At 43.6% G+C, this 22,642-nt stretch overlaps 3 protein-coding genes across 8 annotated transcripts in view; 1 reads left to right on the top strand and 2 right to left on the bottom strand.

Moving 5' to 3' along the window:
- LIMS2 (LIM zinc finger domain containing 2) overlaps nt 1-2,329 on the bottom strand; it is a 36,785-nt gene extending 34,456 nt beyond the window's left edge. The window contains exon 1 of one of the 2 annotated variants that reach the window (XM_032193606.1): nt 2,311-2,329. The gene's annotated coding sequence lies outside the window, so the exon portion shown is untranslated. Of the gene's footprint in view, nt 1-2,305 lie in introns of both variants that reach the window. The other variant, XM_032193607.1, reaches the window with a different exon arrangement.
- Nucleotides 1,538-9,095, top strand: SFT2D3 (SFT2 domain containing 3). Its single transcript, XM_032193608.1, has 3 exons — nt 1,538-2,600; nt 5,236-5,324; nt 9,033-9,095. Exon 1 carries the CDS (start codon nt 1,545-1,547, stop codon nt 2,133-2,135), a length of 591 nt encoding a protein of 196 aa, XP_032049499.1. The 5' UTR covers nt 1,538-1,544; the 3' UTR covers nt 2,136-2,600; nt 5,236-5,324; nt 9,033-9,095.
- The window catches only part of WDR33 (WD repeat domain 33), a 67,721-nt gene continuing 50,567 nt past the window's right edge, over nt 5,489-22,642 (bottom strand). Inside the window, exons 11-23 of one of the 5 annotated variants that reach the window (XM_032193592.1) lie at nt 22,279-22,389; nt 21,726-21,820; nt 21,497-21,505; nt 20,762-20,848; nt 20,382-20,521; nt 19,884-20,036; nt 18,511-19,557; nt 13,750-13,852; nt 13,008-13,470; nt 9,233-9,399; nt 9,010-9,102; nt 7,947-8,132; nt 5,489-6,150 (exon numbers count right to left, since the gene is read on the bottom strand). In XM_032193592.1, coding sequence (XP_032049483.1) covers nt 5,918-6,150; nt 7,947-8,132; nt 9,010-9,102; nt 9,233-9,399; nt 13,008-13,470; nt 13,750-13,852; nt 18,511-19,557; nt 19,884-20,036; nt 20,382-20,521; nt 20,762-20,848; nt 21,497-21,505; nt 21,726-21,820; nt 22,279-22,389 — 2,887 coding nt within the window. In that variant the 3' untranslated portion in view covers nt 5,489-5,917. Of the gene's footprint in view, nt 6,151-7,946; nt 8,133-9,009; nt 9,103-9,232; nt 9,400-10,815; nt 12,909-13,007; nt 13,471-13,749; nt 13,853-18,510; nt 19,558-19,883; nt 20,037-20,381; nt 20,522-20,761; nt 20,849-21,496; nt 21,506-21,725; nt 21,821-22,278; nt 22,390-22,642 lie in introns of those variants that run through there. The other 4 variants (XM_032193593.1, XM_032193595.1, XM_032193597.1 and 1 more) reach the window with 4 other exon arrangements.

Below are 22,642 nucleotides of genomic sequence, written 5' to 3'. Positions count from 1 at the left end.
CCCCGGCCCCTGGGCGTGGGCGGCAGCCGCGGCCCCCGGTGACTCAGGGCAGCCCCCCCCGGGCCCCGCGCATATTTTTCCTATAAAGGGAAGAAAAATTGAGCAACGAGGCGGCGGGGCCAGGCCCGCCTCCCGCTCCGGTGCTGGAGGGGGAAGGCAGGCGGCCATGGTCCTGCAGCCGTGACCCGGCGGGCGGTTAGCGCTGGGAGGCCAGGCGGGACATTTTCCCGAGGAAAAAATCCTCCTGCCGGCCGGGAGGGGGGTCCCACACTCGCTGTGCTCGCTTCAGACCCGCCCGGAGGCCACCTGAAACGCAGCGAGGCGGCAGCGATCTCCCGCCGGGACCCCGCTCCGGTGGCACCCAGCCCCTCCTGCCGGGGACCCAGCCGTGTCCTGGGCGCCCCAACAGCTCCGTGTGCTCCGGCGGGGTACCGCGGTGCTAACGGGGCAGGGAGCGGCTGTCCAAGCCTGCTTTAAAGCTTTATCTCGTAAGGCAGCCTGTTGCGATATGACCCACCGTTGCCACAAATATCCTCATGAGCTTGGGGCTGCTGATGGGAACTGTGCTCCCTGCGCCTCATGGTGTCCGAACATCCCATTGTTCAGCCCTCCGGTGAACATTTAGAATCATACAGGTTAACCTAGCACTTGGGATTTTTTAATCATAGAATCATAGAATCATAGAATATCCTGAGTTGGAAGGGACCCTTAAGGATCATCAAGTCCAACTCTTGACACCGCACAGGTCTACCCAAAAGTTCAGACCATGTGCCTAAGTTCACAGTCCAATCTCTTCTTAAATTCAGACAGGCTCGGTGCAGTGACCACTTCCCTGGGGAGCCTGTTCCAGTGTGCAACCACCCTCTCTGTGAAGAACCCCCTCCTGACGTCCAGCCTAAATTTCCCCTGCCTCAGCTTAACCCCGTTCCCGCGGGTCCTGTCACCCGCGGGAACGGGGTTATAATGCTTTATTTAAGCAGGTAACGGATTGAGTATTTTTAGTTCTTTGTTTAAAACAGGGTAATGGACTGAGATCGATGCTCATATTTTAATGGTCGGTCGGAAAACGAGTAAGAGGCAACCTCGTTAATTAACAGCCAACAGTTCAACAGGGGTGTTGGTCTGTGGCTGCGCACACAGACGAGCTCCCAGTCAGCCCGTCCGTTTGTCTCCCCCGGTGTAACGGCACCTGAACGCCTCACAGCGGGCAGCGCCCGCCTCCTGGCAGCCCCCCCTGGGGAAACGTGAGGCTGCTGGGGCTGAGCCTGGGGAGCCGCGGGGCGGTGCCAGGCTGCTGCCCACCCGCACCGGCCGCCCCCGCGGGGCTCACCGGGCTCGCAGCCGCCCCGAGGGCTCCCCTCCCGCGGCGGCCCCCGAGCGCCGCCGCCGGTGCCGGTGCCGCCTCAGCGCCTGGCAGCACGGCGCAGGCGCGGCCCGCCCCGCCCCGCCGCGGATGGCCGCGATGCGAGCCCGGATGCGGCCGCCGCGTAAGATGGCGGCGGGGCGGGCGGGCGGCGCGCGGTAGCGGCGGGGGCGAGCCGGCCATGGCGGACCTGGGCCAGCAGCTGCGGGACTACCTGGCCCGGCACCAAGCCCCCGGCCCGCCCGCCGCCGGCCCGCAGCAGCAGGAGGAGAAGGAAGAGGAGGCGGCGGCCGGCGGGGCGGGCGGCTGGCCGGGCTGGGGCTGGCCCTGGGCGGCCGAGACGGAGCCGTGCCTGCCGGGGCTGTCGCGCTGGCAGCGGCTGGCGGCGGCCGGGCTGTGCGCGCTGCTGGCCGCCCTCTGCTTCGGGCTGGCCGCGCTGTACGCGCCGCTCCTGCTGCTCCGCGCCCGCAAGTTCGCGCTGCTCTGGTCCCTCGGCTCGCTCTGCGCGCTGGCCGCCGCCGCCCTGCTGCGCGGCCCGGCCCTGCTGCGGCGGCCCGGCCGCGGCTCGGCGCTGTACGCGGCCGCGCTGTGCTGGACGCTGTACGCGGCGCTGGGGCTGCGCAGCGCTCCCCTCACGGCGCTGGGCGCCGCCGCGCAGCTCGGGGCCGCGGCCGCCGCGCTCCTGGACGCGCTGCCCGGGGGCGCCGCCGGCCTGCGCCGCCTCGCAGGGCTCGGGGGCGCCGCGCTGCGCCGCAGGGTGCTGCCGCTGTGAGCCCGGCGAGGAGGAGGAGGAGGAAGGAGGAGGAAGGCTGAAGGAGGACGCCCGCGCCGCTCGCCTCGCCCCCCGCCGGCCCGCCGGGGGCTGCTCGCGGCTCCCACCCCCCTCCCTCCCTCGCCTCACCGCCGAGTCAGCCCCGCAGCCCCGGCCCCCCCCGCGAGTACCGGACCCGCGTGGCTGCTGCGAAGCGTGAGTGAGAGCGGCGGCAGCGGGACGCGGCGGCCCGGCCGCCCCGCGTGGGACTGAGCGGTGCCCCCGCGGACACGGAGCCCAGCGGGGCTCGGCTCGCAGCCAGCGGCTCTGGCGCTGCCCCCAGCCCGCGCTGAGCCCCGCGGTCCCAACACAAACTCGGTCGCTGCGCAGCGCAGCCGTCAGCCAGCCCGGACCGGTAGTGAACACGAGCACTGCGTGCCCATAAACTGCATAGAGAAAGAAAAGCCGTCTTTAAAATGCCGTCCAGTAAGTGAAACCAACCGTGGTGGGGCTGCGGGTCACGACGCCTAGCCGTAGCTGTGAGGGGAGTCTGGCTTGCATGGCGGTGGGCAAGGGACAGGTGCTAACCGTAGGGCTGCCGTACAGCTGCTGTGAGGTACCAAATACTCGGACCACAAAGGGATAGCTTCATCTTTTAAGACTTTCTTCTGGATATATGTTTCTTTTTCACTTTTTCAAACCGGTCAGGAACCGCTTGCTGTCACAGCATGACCTTCAAGAACAGATCTGCTGCTGGTCGGAGCTTGCTTCAGCCAGCATAGCTCTGTGTCAATCCAGAAACCAAGCAGCTGTACAAAGGTGGCTGGTGGTCCCTGGTGAGTGCTTGGTACTTCAGTGCATTGCTGCAGGTAGATGGAGTGCCTGGCCTAACCAACTCCAAGCCCCAGTGGCTGTCTCATTGAGTGTACGTGCCTCACATACAACACAGAGCCAAACACTGCAATACACGTCCGCTATCGCTATGTAGGGTTTAACCTATCAACATAATAGCTGCTCTTAATTAAACCAAAATTGTTAAATGGAAGTACTTAAATGTACATAGATTGTTTTAATAAAACTCTTTGTGTACCAAATGTCAGTATAGACATTCAACTACTGGTCACTTTTTTCCTAAAAATGAAGGTCAGAGCCATTTGGAATAGCATTAAATTAGTTTTCTTACTTTTATAACTCCTAAGCTATAGTATATAAAATTATTCTTATTTCTAACATCAATATCAAAGTAAGTGTTAGACAAGGTGAAGCTGTAAGCAGGTAGAGTGTAAGGATTCTACGTGCAGTGCTGGTGAAAGAACTTCACCTGGAGAGGACAGAAGCATATTCCCATTAAATAATTTCATCCATTTTTCAGCAGTCAGACTGGGAACCTTCTTCTGTCTCCTCTGATATGCTGTGGTCTTCAAGATTTTATATGAAAGCTAGCTAATCCAGTTTTCTCGACTGTTTTTGCACCTTCCATGGCCACAGAATACTTCAAAAATTCTACCTAATTTAAAAAGCTGGCACTCATGAAGAATGTAACACCAAGTACAATAAGTGTTTTCCATTTTGTCTAAATACAGAAACCTGTGTTGCCTGTTACTAGGTAGACTCATTTTTTCTTGCAGAGGACTGTAGCTTAATTAAGGGCCAAAAGCTCATCCTCTAAATCAAGTATTCTAACTACTAGCAGAGTCACTTTCAGCCGCGTATGCAAAATACATAGGGCTTATATTAAAAAAAAAAAAAAAAAAAAAAAAAAAAGGCTTTCTCCTTTGCTGATGATTAAATTGTCAGCATTAATCATCAAAACCTAAAAGCAATCCTAACTTAAAAGTGATCCTACACCAAAAGCAACCACAGCCCCTCTACAGGTAGAGGTAAAAGCAACGTATTTTTTTTTCCCTCAAAGGAAAAACTGTCACATTAGGTGTATCTCAGCTTTTTCCCCAGTCAATTCCTTTCAGATTCCTTTCAGTTAATTACTGTAATTTTCACGTGCCATTTTGCACACTACAAGTTAAAAACTAAGAAAAAAAAAACTAACCATGACCAAATCAAGAGAACAGCAGTTTAGCATCTACACTTTGATCTCTTTAAAAAAGGTAGATCGTAAGGACTTAAGTCAGTCTTTAAAAAAAAAATGTGACAGCTGCTGCGTATTGCTAAGTTGTTGCAGTGCCTTTGTCAGCTACGGAGCTACGTTGCCTTATTATCATGAATATTCTAACAGCTTTAAACTAAAAGATGGAAGATTTAGATTAAACATTTGGAAGAAATTCTTTACCATGAGGGCGGTGAGGCACTGTCCCAGGCTGCCCAGAGGAGCTTGTGTTTGTCCTATGCCTGGAGGTGTTTGAGGCCAGGCTGGATGGGGCTGGGGGCAGCCTGGGCTGTGGGCAGGTGGGGTGGAACTAAGTTGTCTTTAGGGTCCCCTCCAACAGAAACCATTCGTTGAAATTCAAGTGGAGAGAGAAAGAAAAAAAAAAAAAAAAAAGAAAAAAAGCCAAGTAGTGATAGTTTTTGCTATACTTTGTCCTATACTTTTAATTTAGGACCTTTTTGAGAGCTGCCTTTAGAGTATGTCCTTACGTAATAAACTTTTCATCCAGGCTTTAGACATTAAAGGAGCCTAGTGACTGGAGATGATTGATATGAACAGTTTATGGGGAAATTGGAAAGTCGTGGTTGGTTTGGTAAGCAGCTTTATTATGAAATGTGGGAAATAGAAATAACTTCTGCTCATCTCCCCCCCAGTAAAACTAGGGAACCATACCCTAAAAGTATTTGGAAATGTTAAGATGAAAGCCATCAACTATCAAGGTTTGCACTTCAGTATTTGAATGGATCACTCTGCTGGACACCCGTATCTTTAAGCGATGTATGCTACAGCCACTGTAAAACATATGCATCCATATTAATCAAGCTCTGAAACTTCTTCCCCAATTTCTTTAAGTGTAAAGTGTTTTGCTCCTGCGAACACATGTATTTGACTCACCCAGATGAAGTGTAGAATGACAATACTTGTCATGCTGTCCTTTTTGCTAGTGGGCCAGGTTATAACTCACACTATGTCTATGACAACTTTTTCTAAACGGTGTTCCACGTTTTTCTCTTTCAGGGTGATAGACTAGCAAGCAGCGATGATTTCCTGTGTTTTGGAATTTTAACGTCAGCACCACTTGTTTTCATAGACAGCTGTGTCTAAAGGTGAAAAAAGTTCTCTATACATGATAAACCAAAAAACTAGGAATAAGCTATTAGTATTTTAAACAGTTGAGATTGCAGGAGGTAGTTCTGTTGTTCCATCTGATACACAAGTTTGCTTAATGATGACACTTTATAGTAATAGGTGAGTAAAGAATCACACAGCGTTGACTTTTTCGTTAATTTTTGCACAAATTACATTCTGTATTCATACAAAAAAACAACGTAACTCTTCTGACAAACTGTACATATAGAAACAAGTTTCTGTCTGGAGGTGAACTGAAATCTGTGGAGGTGCTCCATGTCTCAACACTAAAAAAAATTCCAGCTCTTCACAAAACAAAGTAGGTAAAAGAAGGTGAGGAAAACAGGGATGGAGAGGACAAAACAGAAAGCTAGCTGCAATACTGCAGCTAGTAGCAGTTGGCTGATCTAGGAAAAGACCCTTGTTAGGAACTAATTAATGCACATTCAGTTATCCCAGTTAAGAATCCAGGTTTGTGTTGTTGCAGGGTTACTTTCTCTTTGAGTCCATAGTAGCAGTCTATTTAAATATTGTCCAGCAAGGACTGGGTGTGACCCAGTCAAAGCCTCTTCTATCGGCCTCTTCCACCACCCCTAGATGCTCCTCTTCTTGACTGACCAGAGTTCATGTTGTTTCCTCTTCCCCAATTACTTCCACTCCTTCCTCCTCTAGAAGGGTTATTGCCTCCTGCAGGTCCTCCACCAAAAGCTTCATCTCTGTGGAATCCATCATGATGGTCTCCATCTAAAGAATTAGACCTCCCAGATTTTGGCACTCTCTGTGATGGTCCTGAATTGCCACGTCCTAAAAATGAAGCACAATGTTACTGATTTTGAACTGAAGCCATACTTCTTCTCAGACACACTGTTGCTTAGGTAGCTCTCTGGTGGTACAAACAGTCAGAAACTGAATATAGTTGGGACCTATAGTTTTTTGCCTGCTCCCTCTATCCATTTTTTTCTTAAATAGATTCAGTATCTCTGTGACAGTCCAGAAGATGGACAGCAATCAAACAATTCTTTGGGGAGTATAGGAGATTATGTCTGATCTAGTCAGCAAGTACTTAAATAAGTCAGATCAACGATAGTTATAGTGTCCTCAAAACTGCCAGGCATACCTGATTGTTATCTTTCAAGACCATCTGTGGTTCTTTGTATGTGTTTATTGCAAAATTTTTTTTTTTTTCTCCTAAACACAACATTGCACTGATGGATCAGTTGAGGTTGGTGGTGAGAACAATGAGTAATGTTACTGTTAGATTCCTTTTTTTTTTTTCTAGAAATAATGGGAAGATGCTTGATTTTATTACTATGTGTGAATATAAACTACACAAGCTCTTACTGCCAGGAACTTCAGGATTTTCTACTTCTCATAGATCATTTTAGTACTGATATGTAAGTTAAAATCATAATAAAAAAACAAAAAACAAAAAACAAAAAAACAGGTCATTAGCCCTAAATAACAGAAGCAGTGTTTTCAAAAAATAAATGGTAAAAGTGCTTTATGGACATACATGCTATGGCTAACAGGGAAAACACAACATTCTGTTTTGAAAGGAAAAATGATATAGAGGGAGTTTACCAGTGGAGTTTTACTAAGAACATCTGTGAAGTAATGATGAAACCTGCTGTTAATACAAGATTGGAAATACAGTCCACACAGAGGATTGGCATACACTCTAAACTAGATGAGCTTCAGAACTACAATAACAGAAGCAGGATGACATTGAATGGCATCAAAGGCAAAGCTGTGCAGCAGAGGGCTGACAAAAATGTCAACTATAGGCTGGCAGCTCAACATTTGGAAGCAACTGAGAAGGATCAGGGTTACTAATCGCTACAAAACAGTGGGTAATCAATATAAGGACATTATTTAAAAAGATAACGGCAATCAGATTTATAAGAAAAGGGGCCAAGAACTGGTGTGGGGCTAAGATTATTTTGGAAACTGGATACACAGTCATAGGCTATGAACCAGCTCTTAGACTCAAAAGAAAATACTTCGCGGGTTGCAGTAGCTAACTGAAGAAAGTGTCATGTGAATGTTCAGTAATAGTTAAAAAGTCAGATGTGATTATCAGGAGCTATTAGGAAAGAATGGAGGAAATACAATAAAACCAAGTGAACTGAAGAAATTAATGGTTAAACCACATCTTAAATAGTGTGTGCAATTCTTTGTTACCCCATTTGAAAGTGAAAAAGATACAGGCAAGGTAATAAGGATAGCAAAAGATACAGAAAAGCGTTCCAGAGACAAAAGATGAGCAGATCAGGGCTCTGACATGGAGAAGAGCTAGTTCAGGTTGGAAACGTGAAGTTTGATACAGTAAGAGGTGACATTCAGAGATAATAAAGATCAATTAAAATGGAAGACATCAATGAATTAAATTAGTGAATGACAGGCTTCAAACAAGAGAAAAGCAGTATTTTACTTTTTAAAATTTATTTAAGAAAACACTCTGCAATATTAAGTTCCAGAGCTGCATCTCTGTGTGTTGTGTATGTCAAGAGTTTATGCTTCTTAAAAAAAATTCTGAGTGAGACTACTGTTGAAAAATGTGCCAGTGTTACGTAAGGTTTTCAATATAATGGACTTCTTACCTTTGCCCCTCTCCTCTGGGGGTCCACCTGGAGCATCCATTTCTCTGTGGTCAGAGGTCCCTGGTCCATCGTGCCAGGGACGTTTACGTGGTGGCAATGAGGCCATGTCCATGCCCTGGAGCGAAGAAGAACGTTCTCGGTTAGCTGGAGAATGCCCGTCATGAGGAGGATGATCTGGACGAGGACCTGATCATGAGAAAAAACAGGATCATTAAGTAGTGTTCATCTGATCATTATCTCTCATTTTCAGAGGCAGTCATATAAACGTACACACTTTCCATGCTATAGGGCACAAAATTTTGAGTTAGAATTGCATAAAGCTTCCCCCACCTGCTAAAAAGGCAAACAAGCAAACACTGGATGAGTAAAAGTTGCAAGAAATCTAAAGATAAGAAAGTTTTAAAAGATGATGAGGAAGAAAGAAGTGAAGGATTTAAAGCTTTCTTTTCAGTATATTTTCATGCATTTTAAAGATGATCACAAGTTCCTTTCATGATTCACGTGTCACTTGTGCTCACTTTTTCCATGACGTTCTGAATTTCAGTTTTGACCCTATATGTAATTATATACGTTCCTTTAGTAACACAAATATTAGTATCAATATGCTGTCACACGTTGCAGCTAAAAACATTATTTTTGCAAACAATAAAGACGATGGCATCAAAGTGAAAGATTCCTATTGGCATTAGTATATATATCAAAAATCTACAAGTTATGCCGCAGTCACCCACAGGTGAAAAACAACATGCAGCTTTGGACCGTATAAGATTTCAACTTAAGATTTTAAAACCACAAACATTTTTTATTCAGTGAGACTGCTGCATTTAGTGACAGTAAAATTGTGGACGGTTAAGTGGTTTCTAAAGTTAGAAGTCCAAGGAACTACCTTTTGTTTCTCTGGTGATAAAAGACTAACAGTGAGCATAAGAAGTACAGGCAAAATAGTGACATTTTTCTTGAAGTGATTATGTTTTAGAAGTCTAGTCTATTATTAGAAGCAAACCTCAACTTTTTTTTTTAATATATATATATATATATATATATATTTTATTATTTTTTTTACCTGGTTCTCTGTTTCCATCCCAGGATTCTGGTTTCCGCCCACCTTCAAAGCGTGGAAATTCATCAGGAGTAGGAAGTAGACCCTTCCGGCCCCCTGAGCAGTAAGAGATGCAGGGAACAAGAATGAGAAGAGACATCGTATTAATGAAACTACTGCAATTTGCCCAAGAAATGTCTTTGGTTCCTTATCCTTGTATCTCAGTGTGGAAAAATGTTCCCCTCACCTCTGAGTGCACCACGACCTCGCCCCCGAACACCATGGTCCCTTCCTCTTGAGTTTTCATCTGGAGAGTCAAAAGTGTCATCTGGCCCAAAATCTTCAGGACCAGGAAAGCCATCTCTCCCCCTGGGTCCCCGGCCCTCATGTCTTGAGGGTCCTCCTCTTCTGAAGCTACAAGAAAGAACATGGTACAAAGGTGGTTTATAGGCAGAATTTACATGGATAATCTTGAGACAGCTTCAGCTTAATAATCCTTTTCTGAACTGTTTCACTTAATACTTATAGCACCATACAATCATTCAAATAGGATTTGTGGGTGGAAAAGTGCTTATTTTCTGCCCTTGAGAACTTCGTTTTGATATTTTTCCTCATTTTCTTCTGCTGTGTCGTTTTTTTCACACAAGAAAAAATATTGTCAAATATATTGCATTAATTTAATGAAAAGGGAAACAAAAAATCACTGAGTGATGATAGATATAAGGTAAGGTAAGGAAAAAGACAAGTGAATTTCCCTTAGCTGTGATGGTCTTACTTTCCCTTCCCTTTTAATGATAAAAACAAAGTGAAAAAATGCAAGCAATGAGAGTCAAGGCTACAGTGAACATTCCAGCATAAATTCCTGTCGATTTTGAACTCTTGCTAGAACATTATCTTATTCATCCCATTCTTTGAGGATTTTTTTTAAAGTTTACAGATTCAGGAAATGATTCTAGACTGTACTTGGCTCTGTAGGAATGCTGATCGCTGAGCAGTGTGCACAGTGGCCTTTACAACCTCAAGAGCAGCTTATCCAACCGCAATAACGAATAATTTTGTTTTGCAAAATGTAGTTATGAGCCTGAAGTCAGTAATATCCTTCTTGTAAGTACCAGGGCATCTTCAGTAATTTGATAGGACTGGGTTCTGCGTCTCATCTGAAATCAGTATAGTTCCTCCAGTATCACACTGGGGCTTTAAACACAGACCTTCAGAGAGGAGAACGGTTCCTTCTTAACTGTCAGTGCCACTTCAGGTAAGCCTACAGATGGCTGCATGAATGCCAGCAGGTCTGGTTTTTACAGTACCAGTTTAAACACTTGTAGTGCTTGTCAGACTGCATACATGCTCTGTGTATTACTGCGACTCCAGAGGTGCGCAGTACCACCAGCTGGTAGGGCTCTCTCAGGTTACAGCTCAGCTCCTACAATTTCTGTGCGAGCACAGGGGGATGTTTAGGTGGCGTAGGCACAGTGGTTCGGGAGTCCTCACAGTGCGTTCCCACTCTGCTCCTGCCCACCCCTCAGTGACAGCAGTGATAATGCTGAGCTCTCTCTTTCCCCGTTCACACTGATGCCACCCCCCACCTCCCCTCTTCTCCCAGTTCCACACTGGCCAAACTGCAGCACCATAATATTCAGGTGGTCGTGGCTTTGTGCAGCATCCCCTTCCCCAGCTCATTAACGACACAGTGCATCCTATTACAAGCAAAACTTTAGATACTTTTATTTAGAATTTTAACAACATTAACCTTTTAATTACAAATTTAAATATTTTAACAGTAGTCATAACACAATACAATATTTTTAAACTTTTACATTTTTTTAATTAAAAACAATAGGTCTGTCTCCACCTCCCAGAAAACAAACACAATACAGAAAGGAGGCTGCTGTGCCTGTACAGCAACAGTGGATGGAGGGAGTGCTGTATATGGACAATGAACCATTTTACATTAACCTGGATTATTTGTGAAAACAAACTGAACAGTTTCAGGTACAAATGGTTCAAATAACCACATAGCAATGTTGTTTAGCCTTGAAACAGCACAGTCCTCTAGATACTCTTTAGAGGGTCTCCCATTTTTAATACTGACTTGGTGTGATTCTGCTTAGCTTGTAAGTTACCAAGATTTGCAACACGAGGTCCCATGGCTACCAGGAATAGGGCCTTGCCTTTTATTTCCAGGCAACCTCATGGACAAAGTTTAGCTCTGAAATCTATCATGCCTATGCCTGACATAGCCACAGCTCCTAATATTGTGTTTTGTATCTCCTTTTTCACTTTTTCATATCAGTCACATGTAAAACCCTGCCTTGTATAGGGCTCAGTTCCTGTTTGACTGCTCTCAGATCTTCTTCCTTGAGGCCTAGGACCTTAATGTACAGAGCTATACACTGCAGATTAGCAGGCAGGAAGAGGCAGGTCTCTGCGGTAGAAGCATCGTGTTGATAGGCACAGGTAGAGTAAGAACAGGACAGGGATGAAAAGGACGGGAAATTAGAGAGAAACACACATACATACACTTCCCTCTCATGCTTGATCAAACCAATTACAATCTAAATTCCAAACCAAGTCAGCTAAGTGAGTAGTTGGGGTTCTTAGGTTCACTTGAGCATCTGCAGTAAATGGCATCTAATTCACCTTCACTCAGATGAATTCGTTAAGCTTGTAAGCACAATAAGCCTTTTATAGCCCTGTGCTGACTCTCTTTAAACTAAATGGTCTGTACCAAACACTTGCACTGTGACAAACAGACTCTTGTTAGTTCAGAAGTCAGATTCACAGGTCAAAAACATTCCTGGACTCTCTTCCTGAAACCTTTTTAAAATCAGGATAATAATAAAAAAAAAATTCTTCCCAGTCCCTACACATTTCCAATAGAAGATCCAAAAGTCTCTACTGAGCTTCTAAAAATGTTGTCTGCTATGTCTTTTAGAATTATATAATGCAGACCATTCAGCTTGGATTCTATTTTAACTTTTGTTTTTTTAAATGGCTTTAATTGTTACCTTCTTTTAGTTACTGTTCATTTCTTTTCATACTCTTCACACAAAACGAAGGTACATCTTTACAGAGCTAGGTAGAAAATAGCTAAAAGAAGAGCTGTATAGATGCAAAGTAAAAGGAATGTAAGAAAATGATTAAAAAGGCAACTAAAACACACAAAATTCACATTATGTGGAGACCACAATATATTTGTAAAAGTACACATTTTTATACACGTGGAGTTGGTGGTCAGTGAGAGGCTTAGACCTGGGAGGCCAAATTTAACTCCGTTAAACTAGCATAAATCTGGAGCAATTTCAATGACAGGTAATCTTGCCAGCTGAGTAATTCCTCCATATTTACAGTAATAACTAGAAGCAAAGTCATCCCTTTGTGATTTATTTGGAAATTGCGAGCAATGACATGGACATTGCTATAAACTAGATTATTTTTGAGTTCTTCGTTTGGCATTAAGAAATCAGTCAGAAAGAGAAATAAAATACCTACAAGCAAAAACATGAGAAAATAGTCTCAACAGTCCAACAGATGCTGTAGCTCTGCCCCTTATATTTGATAGTAGGATCACTGTTCCTGCTCCTTACAAGTATATTACATCTCATTCTACAGTCTCCACAGTCATCCTGTGGTTTGTGACTGGAGACAAGTCTCAAATTCCACTTCTAGTGTTCAAAAGTCTGTCACTTTAACCTTCAAGTTTCCTCTCAATTTTCATCAAAACGATCTCAAATCTTCATCCTGTGTCACTGGATCTTCTCTACAAATTTCCTCCCTTCTCTTTACTTACTGTTTACAGACACGGAAGCTGCTGTGTACAATGACCATTTTTCAAGTTTTCTTCTATTACTGAATGATTTTATGGACTCTATACTCAGGTATATTAGAGTTTTCATTTCCTTATTGGTTTCCAGTTTATAAATCTGAAACAGATAGACTCCTTAATGACAAGGAAACCAGGAAAAAAAAGAATTCCCTCCATTCACCCCTTACCCAAAAACAATGAGTTGACATATCCTTACCTCTCATCTCGTCTTCCTCGGAACCGTGCATCCTCAGGATCCCGTGGATATCTATCATCTGAAGGTCTCCTTCCTTCCCAAGCACCAGGAGGGCCACGGTTTGAACCCCCTCCTTCAAATTCCCTGTGATCAGGAGGAAAGGGAGGCCCAGGTCCACCTCGTCTCCATTTCTCATCTTGCAATGGTGGGCCTCCTCTCCCCTCAAATTCCCGTAATCGATGGCCAAATCTCTTATCTGGATGGAAGTCGTCACGGAAGTCATCTGGTCGATCAAAGTCATCATGGAAATCTGGGTGAGGTCCTCGTCTATCTGGCATGCCCCTGCTGTCTCTACCATCACCCCACTCCTGGCCACCTCGAAACAACCCTCTCTCAGGCCCATGATCAGGACCACCACTGTTCTGGTCGTGCCTTCTATCTGAGAGAGGGCCCATGTGATGGTTTGGTGGACCACGGGAGTCACCTTGAGGGAAAAAATCATAGCAGATTTCTGTAATGTTTTCTAAAAATGCTCTAGGATGCTCTAGTTTGTACAGTTCTAGAAAGCATACACCACACATTTCACATTAAACAATTTTTGGGGAAAAACTTTTCCTCTGTATTCCAGCCCAAGCCTACGGAAGCTTCCCTCTCAGCAAAGGCCCTTTGTTCTGCTGCACCCTTTTCTATCTAGAGGCGCTGCACTTCAACAGCTTCCTTTTGGAGAATTACTCACAGAAGAACAGACAACGTATTTAATTACCTTTATTGAGACCAGGTCCTTGGTTGTGAGGGCCGAGACGACCTTGTCCTCCCTGCTGCCCCAGTCCTGGTATCAGTGGTGGAGGACCTGGGTTCTGCCCGTCCTATTAGCATATAACAGGAGAAGCCATATGAATTAGCATGCATGAGCATTTTTGCTTTTAAGCATTTCCTAAGGGGGTAAGCCAAATTTATTTGCTTAAACAAAGACCACATTTTCTTACAATAGGAACAGCTGATTTCCCAGTGGTTTCAGCCTCATTTTTCAGAGGCTCACATCACTAACACTTTTCCTTCCCTGTCTGAGCAGCATACATAATTTTATAGAAAATTTAACATTTCAAAGACTAACTTTTTATCCATGACAACCAAAGATGATAAAAGCTCACGTTTTATCTGCCTGTTCGAAAAGACAAGGGAACTGTGTATATTTGTTTGAAAAATACAAGTACTGTTTTTTACGCTGTTATAAAGCTACATGGACCAGAAGCTTGCTTTGGAAATGAACAAAAAAAAAATGGAACAATAATAAGAATATTAGCAATGTTGGGGTGGGGGAATAACCACCAACTACTGCTGGTGGTATCAGAGAATCTCTGTTCTAAACTTGTGTAAATGCTTAACATGGAAATACATGAGTTTAATTTTTAACGTGGTGGTCCATTTTGTTTTTCCTGATTCTAAAGTTAAAATCAAAAGAAAAGTATTAAAACCCTTAGGATGCTTGGCTAAGCACAACGAGACAAGTTGTTAATGGGTTATTAAGCAATGGCAGGTCTAAAAGCAGAAGCTGCAGTCACCTGCTATTCTCAGGCACAAACACAGTAAGCAGAGGTTTGTGAAACTTTCAGCATCCCAAATAAAAACTAAAGTAGATGTAAAGCCTTTGGTTATTTTTATCTTCTTTTTTTGTTTGTGGATTTTGAAGGATAAAGTAATGTTCTTTAAATTCCACCACTGTTACGGACCCCTGAAACATTTCTCTGCAGGTACCAAATTACGCTGGACCCAATATGAAAACATGGCTGGGAAACAACATGGTTGAACTGTCTCATTCTGCCTTTCAGCAGGAAAGGCCAGATAAAAAGTCGACACCTGGGGACTGCATTTGACTGAAACTAGAAAGGGGCATGTACACAACTTACTGCCCAGCAATATTATCCAACAATAAAAATGTATCACTGAACAAGACAGTTGAAATGTGCACGATTGGTACACAAAACCTTTTATGTTGATATCACCGAAAAAAAAATCCCCCCTAAATCACATACAAGAGAACCCTAAACACAGAGCGTTTTTTCCTAAAACATTTCAAGTGAGAGATTTAGACTTGGCCTTTATTTTGGCTGGTAAAAACCTTCCAGATGCAGGCCATTTGCAAATACACTGACAACTACACTTCCTTGTTGTAATTGTACTAGTTCAGCTCTCCAGGAATGGAAGTTAAATGATTTTCATGGTCTGAACCTACTTTTGAGAAATCCTGCTATTTGGGTGTATTTTTGTGTGCTGCAGAGTAGCAGGAAGTTCATTTGAGCATTTTTCCTACCATAGCTTGAAATGCCGTTTTTATATACTGTTTTTATATTCTTAAACTTTTATATTGAACTGCAATATAGGTGACCAAAAGCACACAAACATGTACTACAAACATCACCTTTGCATTGAGTATTTTTGTAATGCATTTTGGGGGGGAAAAAAAAGGCTTGTTTCCAATGATTATTAAAGAAAAAAGCACACAACTTTCCTAGGGAATGAATGACAACTTGAGTCCAGAACAAACAAAATGCCCGTCTAGGAAAGATCCAGCTCTCACAGGGCTTCTGCCATTCCTGACCAAAACCTTGCTGGAGTTTTATAATTTCTGATGTATTTAACATACGTTAACTAACAATAAAGTCTTGAACTTCTTAAACTGTCACTGTTTAACCAAATCATTATTTCTTAGTACTCGCTACATGAAGTTCACTAGCGTTTGCCAAAACCCTCTATTCCAAGCAAACTATGCTTTGACGAGATAGACAGAACCATCACAATGCATTTTTACATGCTTTTAATTTTAAAATACATTATGGGTCCCAAAATTGTTACGGAAAACTAACTTGCACAGTTCGGAAGGACGGATTGCACCCAGAGCTGCCACCAGCCCCTGGAAGCGGCTGTGTTTGAGCTGCCTCCTGCTGCTGCACAGCCTGATCGGGGCTCCCTGGGGCGTGCTGAGGTTCTGCACAGTGCAGGTAAGCTGGAGAAGCAAACAAAACTCTTCCACCTTACTGGCTTGTCTGGCCTCTGCGTGCAAAGAGCACAGCCACTTCATGATATCTATCTGTAGTAGTTAAACGTATGTGCCCAAGGGGAAGAGAATGTTTTGTATTGATCCAAAGAAAAAAAAATGCATTTCAACTAAAACACAAGTTCCCAAAGTTTTCCACTATGTAGACGAGACTCACCTAAGCAGCAAGCAAGATGCACATCTAACCAGAAGGATTAGATATCGGACAATCATCTATTCTGAATTAGCAATAGCAAAAAAAAGGCTCCAAAGTACTTCTGCCAAACTGGCAACATTCTGTATTTATCCGTCTGCATTTCAGTACCAACGTGCCCGTCTCCAGAACACAATTTTGCCATATCTCAGTCAATTTCCTTCTCAACCAGCTTTCTGTTCCGTTAGGTATTTGCAGAAAGTAGCAGCTCCCACGTTCAGGAAGAGATGTGCATCTCACCTACACATCTGCAGTAAACCTCTGCAGGTAACGGTGCTATCTTATCCAGAGATTAACCTTTACAAATACGCAGTATTAATTTCACAAGCCCTCGATGAAGCAAATAAATATTCCTATTCTGCTGTTATTGCAAAGGAAGGTCAGTAATTTGTACAAATTTACGGAAGAGAAATATCAAATTTAGGACCAAAAAAAATGTCAAAGTTTACTGTTAAAGATTTCCAAGGTAGGGAACTACCATTATAGTCATATTACGCAGAAGCAAACAAGACCAAAACCTGACAGGAACATTATGAATTTTAAAATCTGTTCATTTATAAAGACATTAGCTTCTTAAAGCTAACAGTAAGGAAAAAATGGCCACCTTTTTTTTTTTTTTCTTATTAAGACTTCCAGAGAGCAGTATTCAGTGAAAATAACTGTTCATCTGTCACAAGCAACTTCCTGAATTCTGACCCAAGTGTTAACAGCAGGGTCAGACGAGGACAGCCCAACACATGCATGTAAACACACACATGCTCAGTAAGGATTTTTAGATAGAGAAATTAGTCCCCTTAGGATACCAGCAAAACCCACAACTGGTAGCATGCATTAAATGAGTAATACTTGTGGGACCAATTCCTGTTCTCTTAACTTGGATGTTTCTGAAACCTCAGTGACACATTTACAGATGTCCGCAGGAAGTTATTGCTGATACATAAGAAAAAATACTCAAACGAATACACAATTTGTAGGCTACTCTGATCTCTGAAGTCCAACCACTGACAAAGTTCATTTCAATGTCATCACACATTATTGTGATTGGTGCTGGACTCCACACAAAGTATACCCATATCTGTCCAAAGCTTTAGCTAGAAACCGTTCAGTACAACTCGAAGAGTTATTTTTGTTTTAAAAAAAATCCACATTACTTAAAGTCATATAAGTAGATTTGTTTCCCAAACATCCCCTTCAAAATTCACCTTAAAGCTGAAGATAAACAAGAAGTTTTAAGTACAAAACCAGCGCCATGATAACAGGGAACTTGTAAGGAGCAGTAAGTACAGTAAGCTCTCTGTATCTCTGGTGATTACGAGATGGAATAACCCCGTAATAACGGTGCTGAAGAGGGCACAGCAGGTTACACCTGATGGCATCTGACGGGCTGGTGCTGAACCAGACTTAATCCCTGAAAATGTGATCGGTGCCTGTACAAACAACACTCCCCAGTATGCCAGGTGAGCTGAGTGCAGGTACACTGCAGAGCTGCTGAGCCCTGCAGGAGCTGAGTGTCGTGGCAGCACCACGCAGAGCCACCTGATGGCCGGCACAGCAGCTCCAGCCCAGCGCCCACCCCACCAACCCACTGGTCCTACCCAGCCCTGCCCAATACCCGTGCCCCCTCCTTGCATTCTGCAGCACGTGGTGCAGTAACAAGCTCAGGTACGCAGAGCCCATCTCTTAACTCGTGGCCCAGAAGGTATAAAGGTGGCGAAACAATTTCTACACCGGTGTAGGAAGCAGGATAGTTATGCTCCTGTGCATTTAGTTTCAACTGGAAAGCTCAACCAGACCTACGCTGATTCCAGGTGTGTCAGCATCTATGGTAAATTCATCCCATAGTTTTGATAAAGTACTCTGGGACAACTCAGAGTCAACAGTAATTTGTTTTAATTAACACATTTCTTATGTTCAGTTTGCTTAAATTTAACTTTTCTTAGTGCTTACCTACATCCCTAGGAAATTCCACATTTAAGACAATTTAGTGTCCTTAAACTAAAAAGTCTGGAGTTTCTCTTATGGTTACATTTTTCCTAACAGATACTGATCTCTCTATCAGCATTTCTAGTAATCCTTTTCTCCCGTTACCCCTGCTGTTTCCAAGCTCCATAACTTTTTTCATCATCATTTAGATTCTCCTGAGGCGGACCTTGTTAAACAGATCTTGTAAATCCATTTAACCTCCAGACCTTCTGCTCCTGCTCAGCATTTGTACCATGTGACATTATCGTTCCCACACTCTGAACACTCTCCTTGTTATACAGATTGACACATACCTGATTAAACGGGGGACGAGGCCCGTCACCCAACAGAGGCGTTTTCTGCTGCTGGAAAGGCAGAGGGCCCTGGGAAGGGTGCGGCCCCCTTGAAGGATTCGGCTGTCCCTGAGGTCCTTGCATGTTTCCTTGAGGCCCTACTAAAGAGCCTTGTGGAGGTCCCTGCTGGCCTTGTGGACCTGGTGGCCCACGCAATTCTTGTGGCGGTCCTAACATTGTACCTTGAGGCGGGGGTCCCTGTAGGCCCCTCATCTCCTGGGGACCATGTCCTAGTAAACCACTTTGCATATGGCCTCTCATTTCTTGCGGATGACCCATCATCATCCCTTGTGGAGAAGGTCCTTGGTTATCTCTGGGTCCTGGTGGACCCTGCATCCCTCTTGGATTAAGTCCCATCAGAGGCCCTTGTGATATAGGACCCTGCATCCCTTGAGATCCTGGAGCTCCTTGCATGCCATGAGGAAGAGGTCCTTGCATTCCTCGGGGACCAGGTGGCCCTTGCAATCCTTGACCACCAGGTGGACCTTGAGGACCCAGGTGACCTTGTGGGCCAGGTGGACCTTGCGGTCCTAAATGAGTCTGAGACCCAGGTAGGCCCTGTGGTCCTAAGTGGCCTTGTGGACCAGCATTACCCTGTGGACCTGGAGGCCCCATTGGCCCATGAGGGCCAGGATGTCTCTGCATTCCTTGATGTCCATGTAAATCCTGAGGCCGTGGCATTCCTTGTGGAGGCCCCTGGGGGCCTGGAGGTCCTTGTGGTCCCATGAACCCTTGAGGACCTGCAGATCCTTGATGTAATGGAGGACCCTGAGGTCCCATTTGTCCTTGGGGTCCTGGAGGCCTGAATTGTCCTTGTGGACCAGGAGGTCCCATTTGAGGCATATTCATTGGCATCTGCTGAGGTGGAAGGGGCTGCTGAAATCCTTGAGGCATCTGTGACATTGGGCCTTGCCCTGGAAAAGGCTGGGGTCCATGAAGAGAACCTCCTGGAGGTGGTGGCTGCACTTGCTCAGCTTGTTTTTGCGCAAGTCTCTCAATCTTCAATTGCTGTCCAAAAAAGAAAAAGAGACACAGAAAATCAACTAAGCACAGAAAAACATGAAACAACTAAAAATCAGAAGCAGCTATCTCGTCCTCAGGAGTTTGGAAAGATTTAGTACTGTCCTCTTAATTAACAGAAATACAACTACAGAATCATAAACAGGTATAACTAACTGAAAAGTGGAAACCTTACTGGTGGCATCATAGCATCATGCACTGAATCCAATTCTCATTCAATTAGACGCATTTGAGAAAACGTGAAAACAAGACTGCAAAAGCAAGCTACACACTTAGTGCTGAGCTCCAACGAATAACTGGCTTTACGTACTTACCTCCAAAAGTTGTGGGTTTGTGTACTGAAGTGCTGCCATTTCCTGTTCAATCTCTGCCTGTGTCTTCTTTTTCTCTTCCAGCTTAATATCTTCCTTTCTATCATTCAGTGGCTCAGGTGGGGGAGGCAAAGGAACTTTATTCTGCATCCATGCCTACACAGAATAAGTAAACTTAATACTAAGGAATGCTACACATGTAATATAATGTAACACTGCACTGGGAAAAGGTATGCCAGAATGCTGAACATTATGGATATCCAGAAGCTGAAGATTAGGCTGAATAAAACACCCATATCTAATAAACTTTTAAGGTACAGATACAGGGTATTTAACAAAATATTTTATCCTTAAATAATAATTTAACTAATGCGGCAAATTATTTTGCACTGGATGTTGATACAAGAGATGATGTCAGAAATCCAAACACTCCAACAGCCACAAACTTTTTGAAGCTGGGATTATAAGTGGTTCCAGTGTTTGTTGTTTATCAGTACTTACCTGCTGAAACTGTGCTGGTATTGGTTTTGCATAGGGCACTTTTTTCTGTGGCACCTTTTTTTGGTCCTTTTGCATTACTTCCTCCATTCCCCAATCCAGTCCTGGGATTGTCATTTCAATGTCATTGGACTCATCTTTCCCTTTAACACCAGGAAAGGCAAAAGGTGCAATACAGGTTACAGAGTAATCTTGTTATTCTCCTTACAGTTTATTTAACAGAAGAGACCACAAGGTTCTCAACTCTTCCTTTCCATTGAAAATATGCAGTTAAGAACCTCAGAAAACAACAGCTGTGCTACCCAATTATATGAAAGGATGAAAGAGAAGTCAAACAGCATCTGGATGGCTCAGGAAAATGCCTCCCTATAGCTGCTACTTACCCATCTGCTCTTGCTCCATGGCTATTTTCAATTGTTCGGGTATTCCCATCCCAGGGATAACTGCTAGGCTGTTGGGTTCCAAATCATCTACAGGAAAACAATAAGTATTTATACTTCAAAAACTTTTGCTTTACGTTATAATTTAATTCTTTCAGCTTCTCACATTCTCACCGTTATGCATTTCACAGCTGCTGGGTCAGTTTATAGATCTCATGCATTAATTACAGATATTAAAAGAATTGACAGATTCATAAAACACCCCAAAAGAACAGACATTATATACTTTTAAGAAAAGTGATATTTAGCGTAGGGGGTCCGAAAAGGAAATATCATCTCATACCAATTCCCATTTTTGCAATAACAAATGCATATAGTTTAAAATTTAAATCAGATTAAAATAATGCATTTTAATTGTCATTCCCAAACCCAAAGGGGCAAGTAATAAGAAACATTAATAAACAGATGCAATCCTGGGAATTAAAAAAGGTTGCTGAGGCAATGCTGTAGAGCTGGGCAACCCTGAGCAGCACAAAATTACAAGAATTCTTAAAAGGGAGGAGGGTAAAATTTTAAAGATTTGAGTCAAGTTGAATAATTTGAAAGGTCTTCCTGGTGTAGTTCAGGACTGAAGAAAGTCTTGCAGTCACATGAAATTTCCAAGAAGAAAAGTAATCTGGAGACAGCACCAGAGGGAGAGCCAAACCTCCTTTCTGTGACTGACAGAGCACGTCTTACCTCCTGGAGCTGTGGAAGAAAAGATGACAAATTGTTGCAATAGTGCTTGCTGATAACATAGAGAATAAGATTATTTATGTAAAGAAAAGATATCTTTATCTAGCTAGTCACCAATACTATACTGTCTCATCACCTTACCCAGAAGCTGCACTCTAATGTTAGCTAAATGCCCTAGGCTTGTTCCTAACCCCAAACCCTCTTTTCTCCATGCTCATGGAAATTGCCTTACCATACTCCACACCATCCTCTGACATTCCAGGCAGCAAATTCAAGTTGTAACGATCTCTCATTTTATCTCCAGGACGATTTCGAGTCCAAAACTTGCTGTTGGTGAAGGGAAACCATATGATCTCAGTAGAAAGTCAAGAACATTAAGTACTTTTAATGTAATTACTGCTTGCTTATTTAAATTTTAATTTCTTGACTATACAAGGGTTCAACTCCTCCTTATCAAGTTCAGCACTGCATCTGAACATCAGCTCTGAGGTTCAAACAAAAAAATCCCAACAATTACCATATCGAACTGTACAGAACTCATACAACCCCCAAACCTTTCATTTCTTAAGGCTTCCTTAGGTGAAAGATAAGTGAGACAACACTCTACCTTTTCATGTAAAACACATCAGTGCCTTCCCACTTAAATAAGTTTCTTTCTGCTTCCCCTACTGCTGGTGTATCAAAACCATCCTGATCTATTCTTTGCTCACCAATGCCATGCACCCTTCCAGTTTCTAAATGCATGTACATTCCCTTAGATCTTTTCTTTAAATACTTTGAAATACCTGGTGTGATCGTTTGAGCCTGAACAGAGAATGTGTCCAAGGGGATGCCATGCCAGACTCCAGATCATTCCTTCATGGGCCATTTCCATTCCACCAACTTCCTTCTCAACCCTGATGCATCAAAATATCAATCATTACACACACGAGTATCTGCTACAGATACAATATAAAACTTTTGCTATTCAGTTGTTCCTATTCCTCTGTCCCCTACTTTGCTAAAAAATTCAATTCTTTTTCTGTTGCATGTACTTAGCAGATAATTCAGTCATAGGATTTTTTTTAAACTATATATATATATATACATATATATAATATATAATATATATAATTTTGTTAACTGTATATTTAAAAGCAAAATTACAAC

The sequence above is a fragment of the Aythya fuligula genome, chromosome 9, assembly GCF_009819795.1.
Source record: "Aythya fuligula isolate bAytFul2 chromosome 9, bAytFul2.pri, whole genome shotgun sequence".
Taxonomy (NCBI): domain Eukaryota; kingdom Metazoa; phylum Chordata; class Aves; order Anseriformes; family Anatidae; genus Aythya; species Aythya fuligula.
The sequence above is the reverse complement of the archived record's forward strand: the minus strand, read 5'-3'. Positions and strand labels throughout refer to the sequence as shown.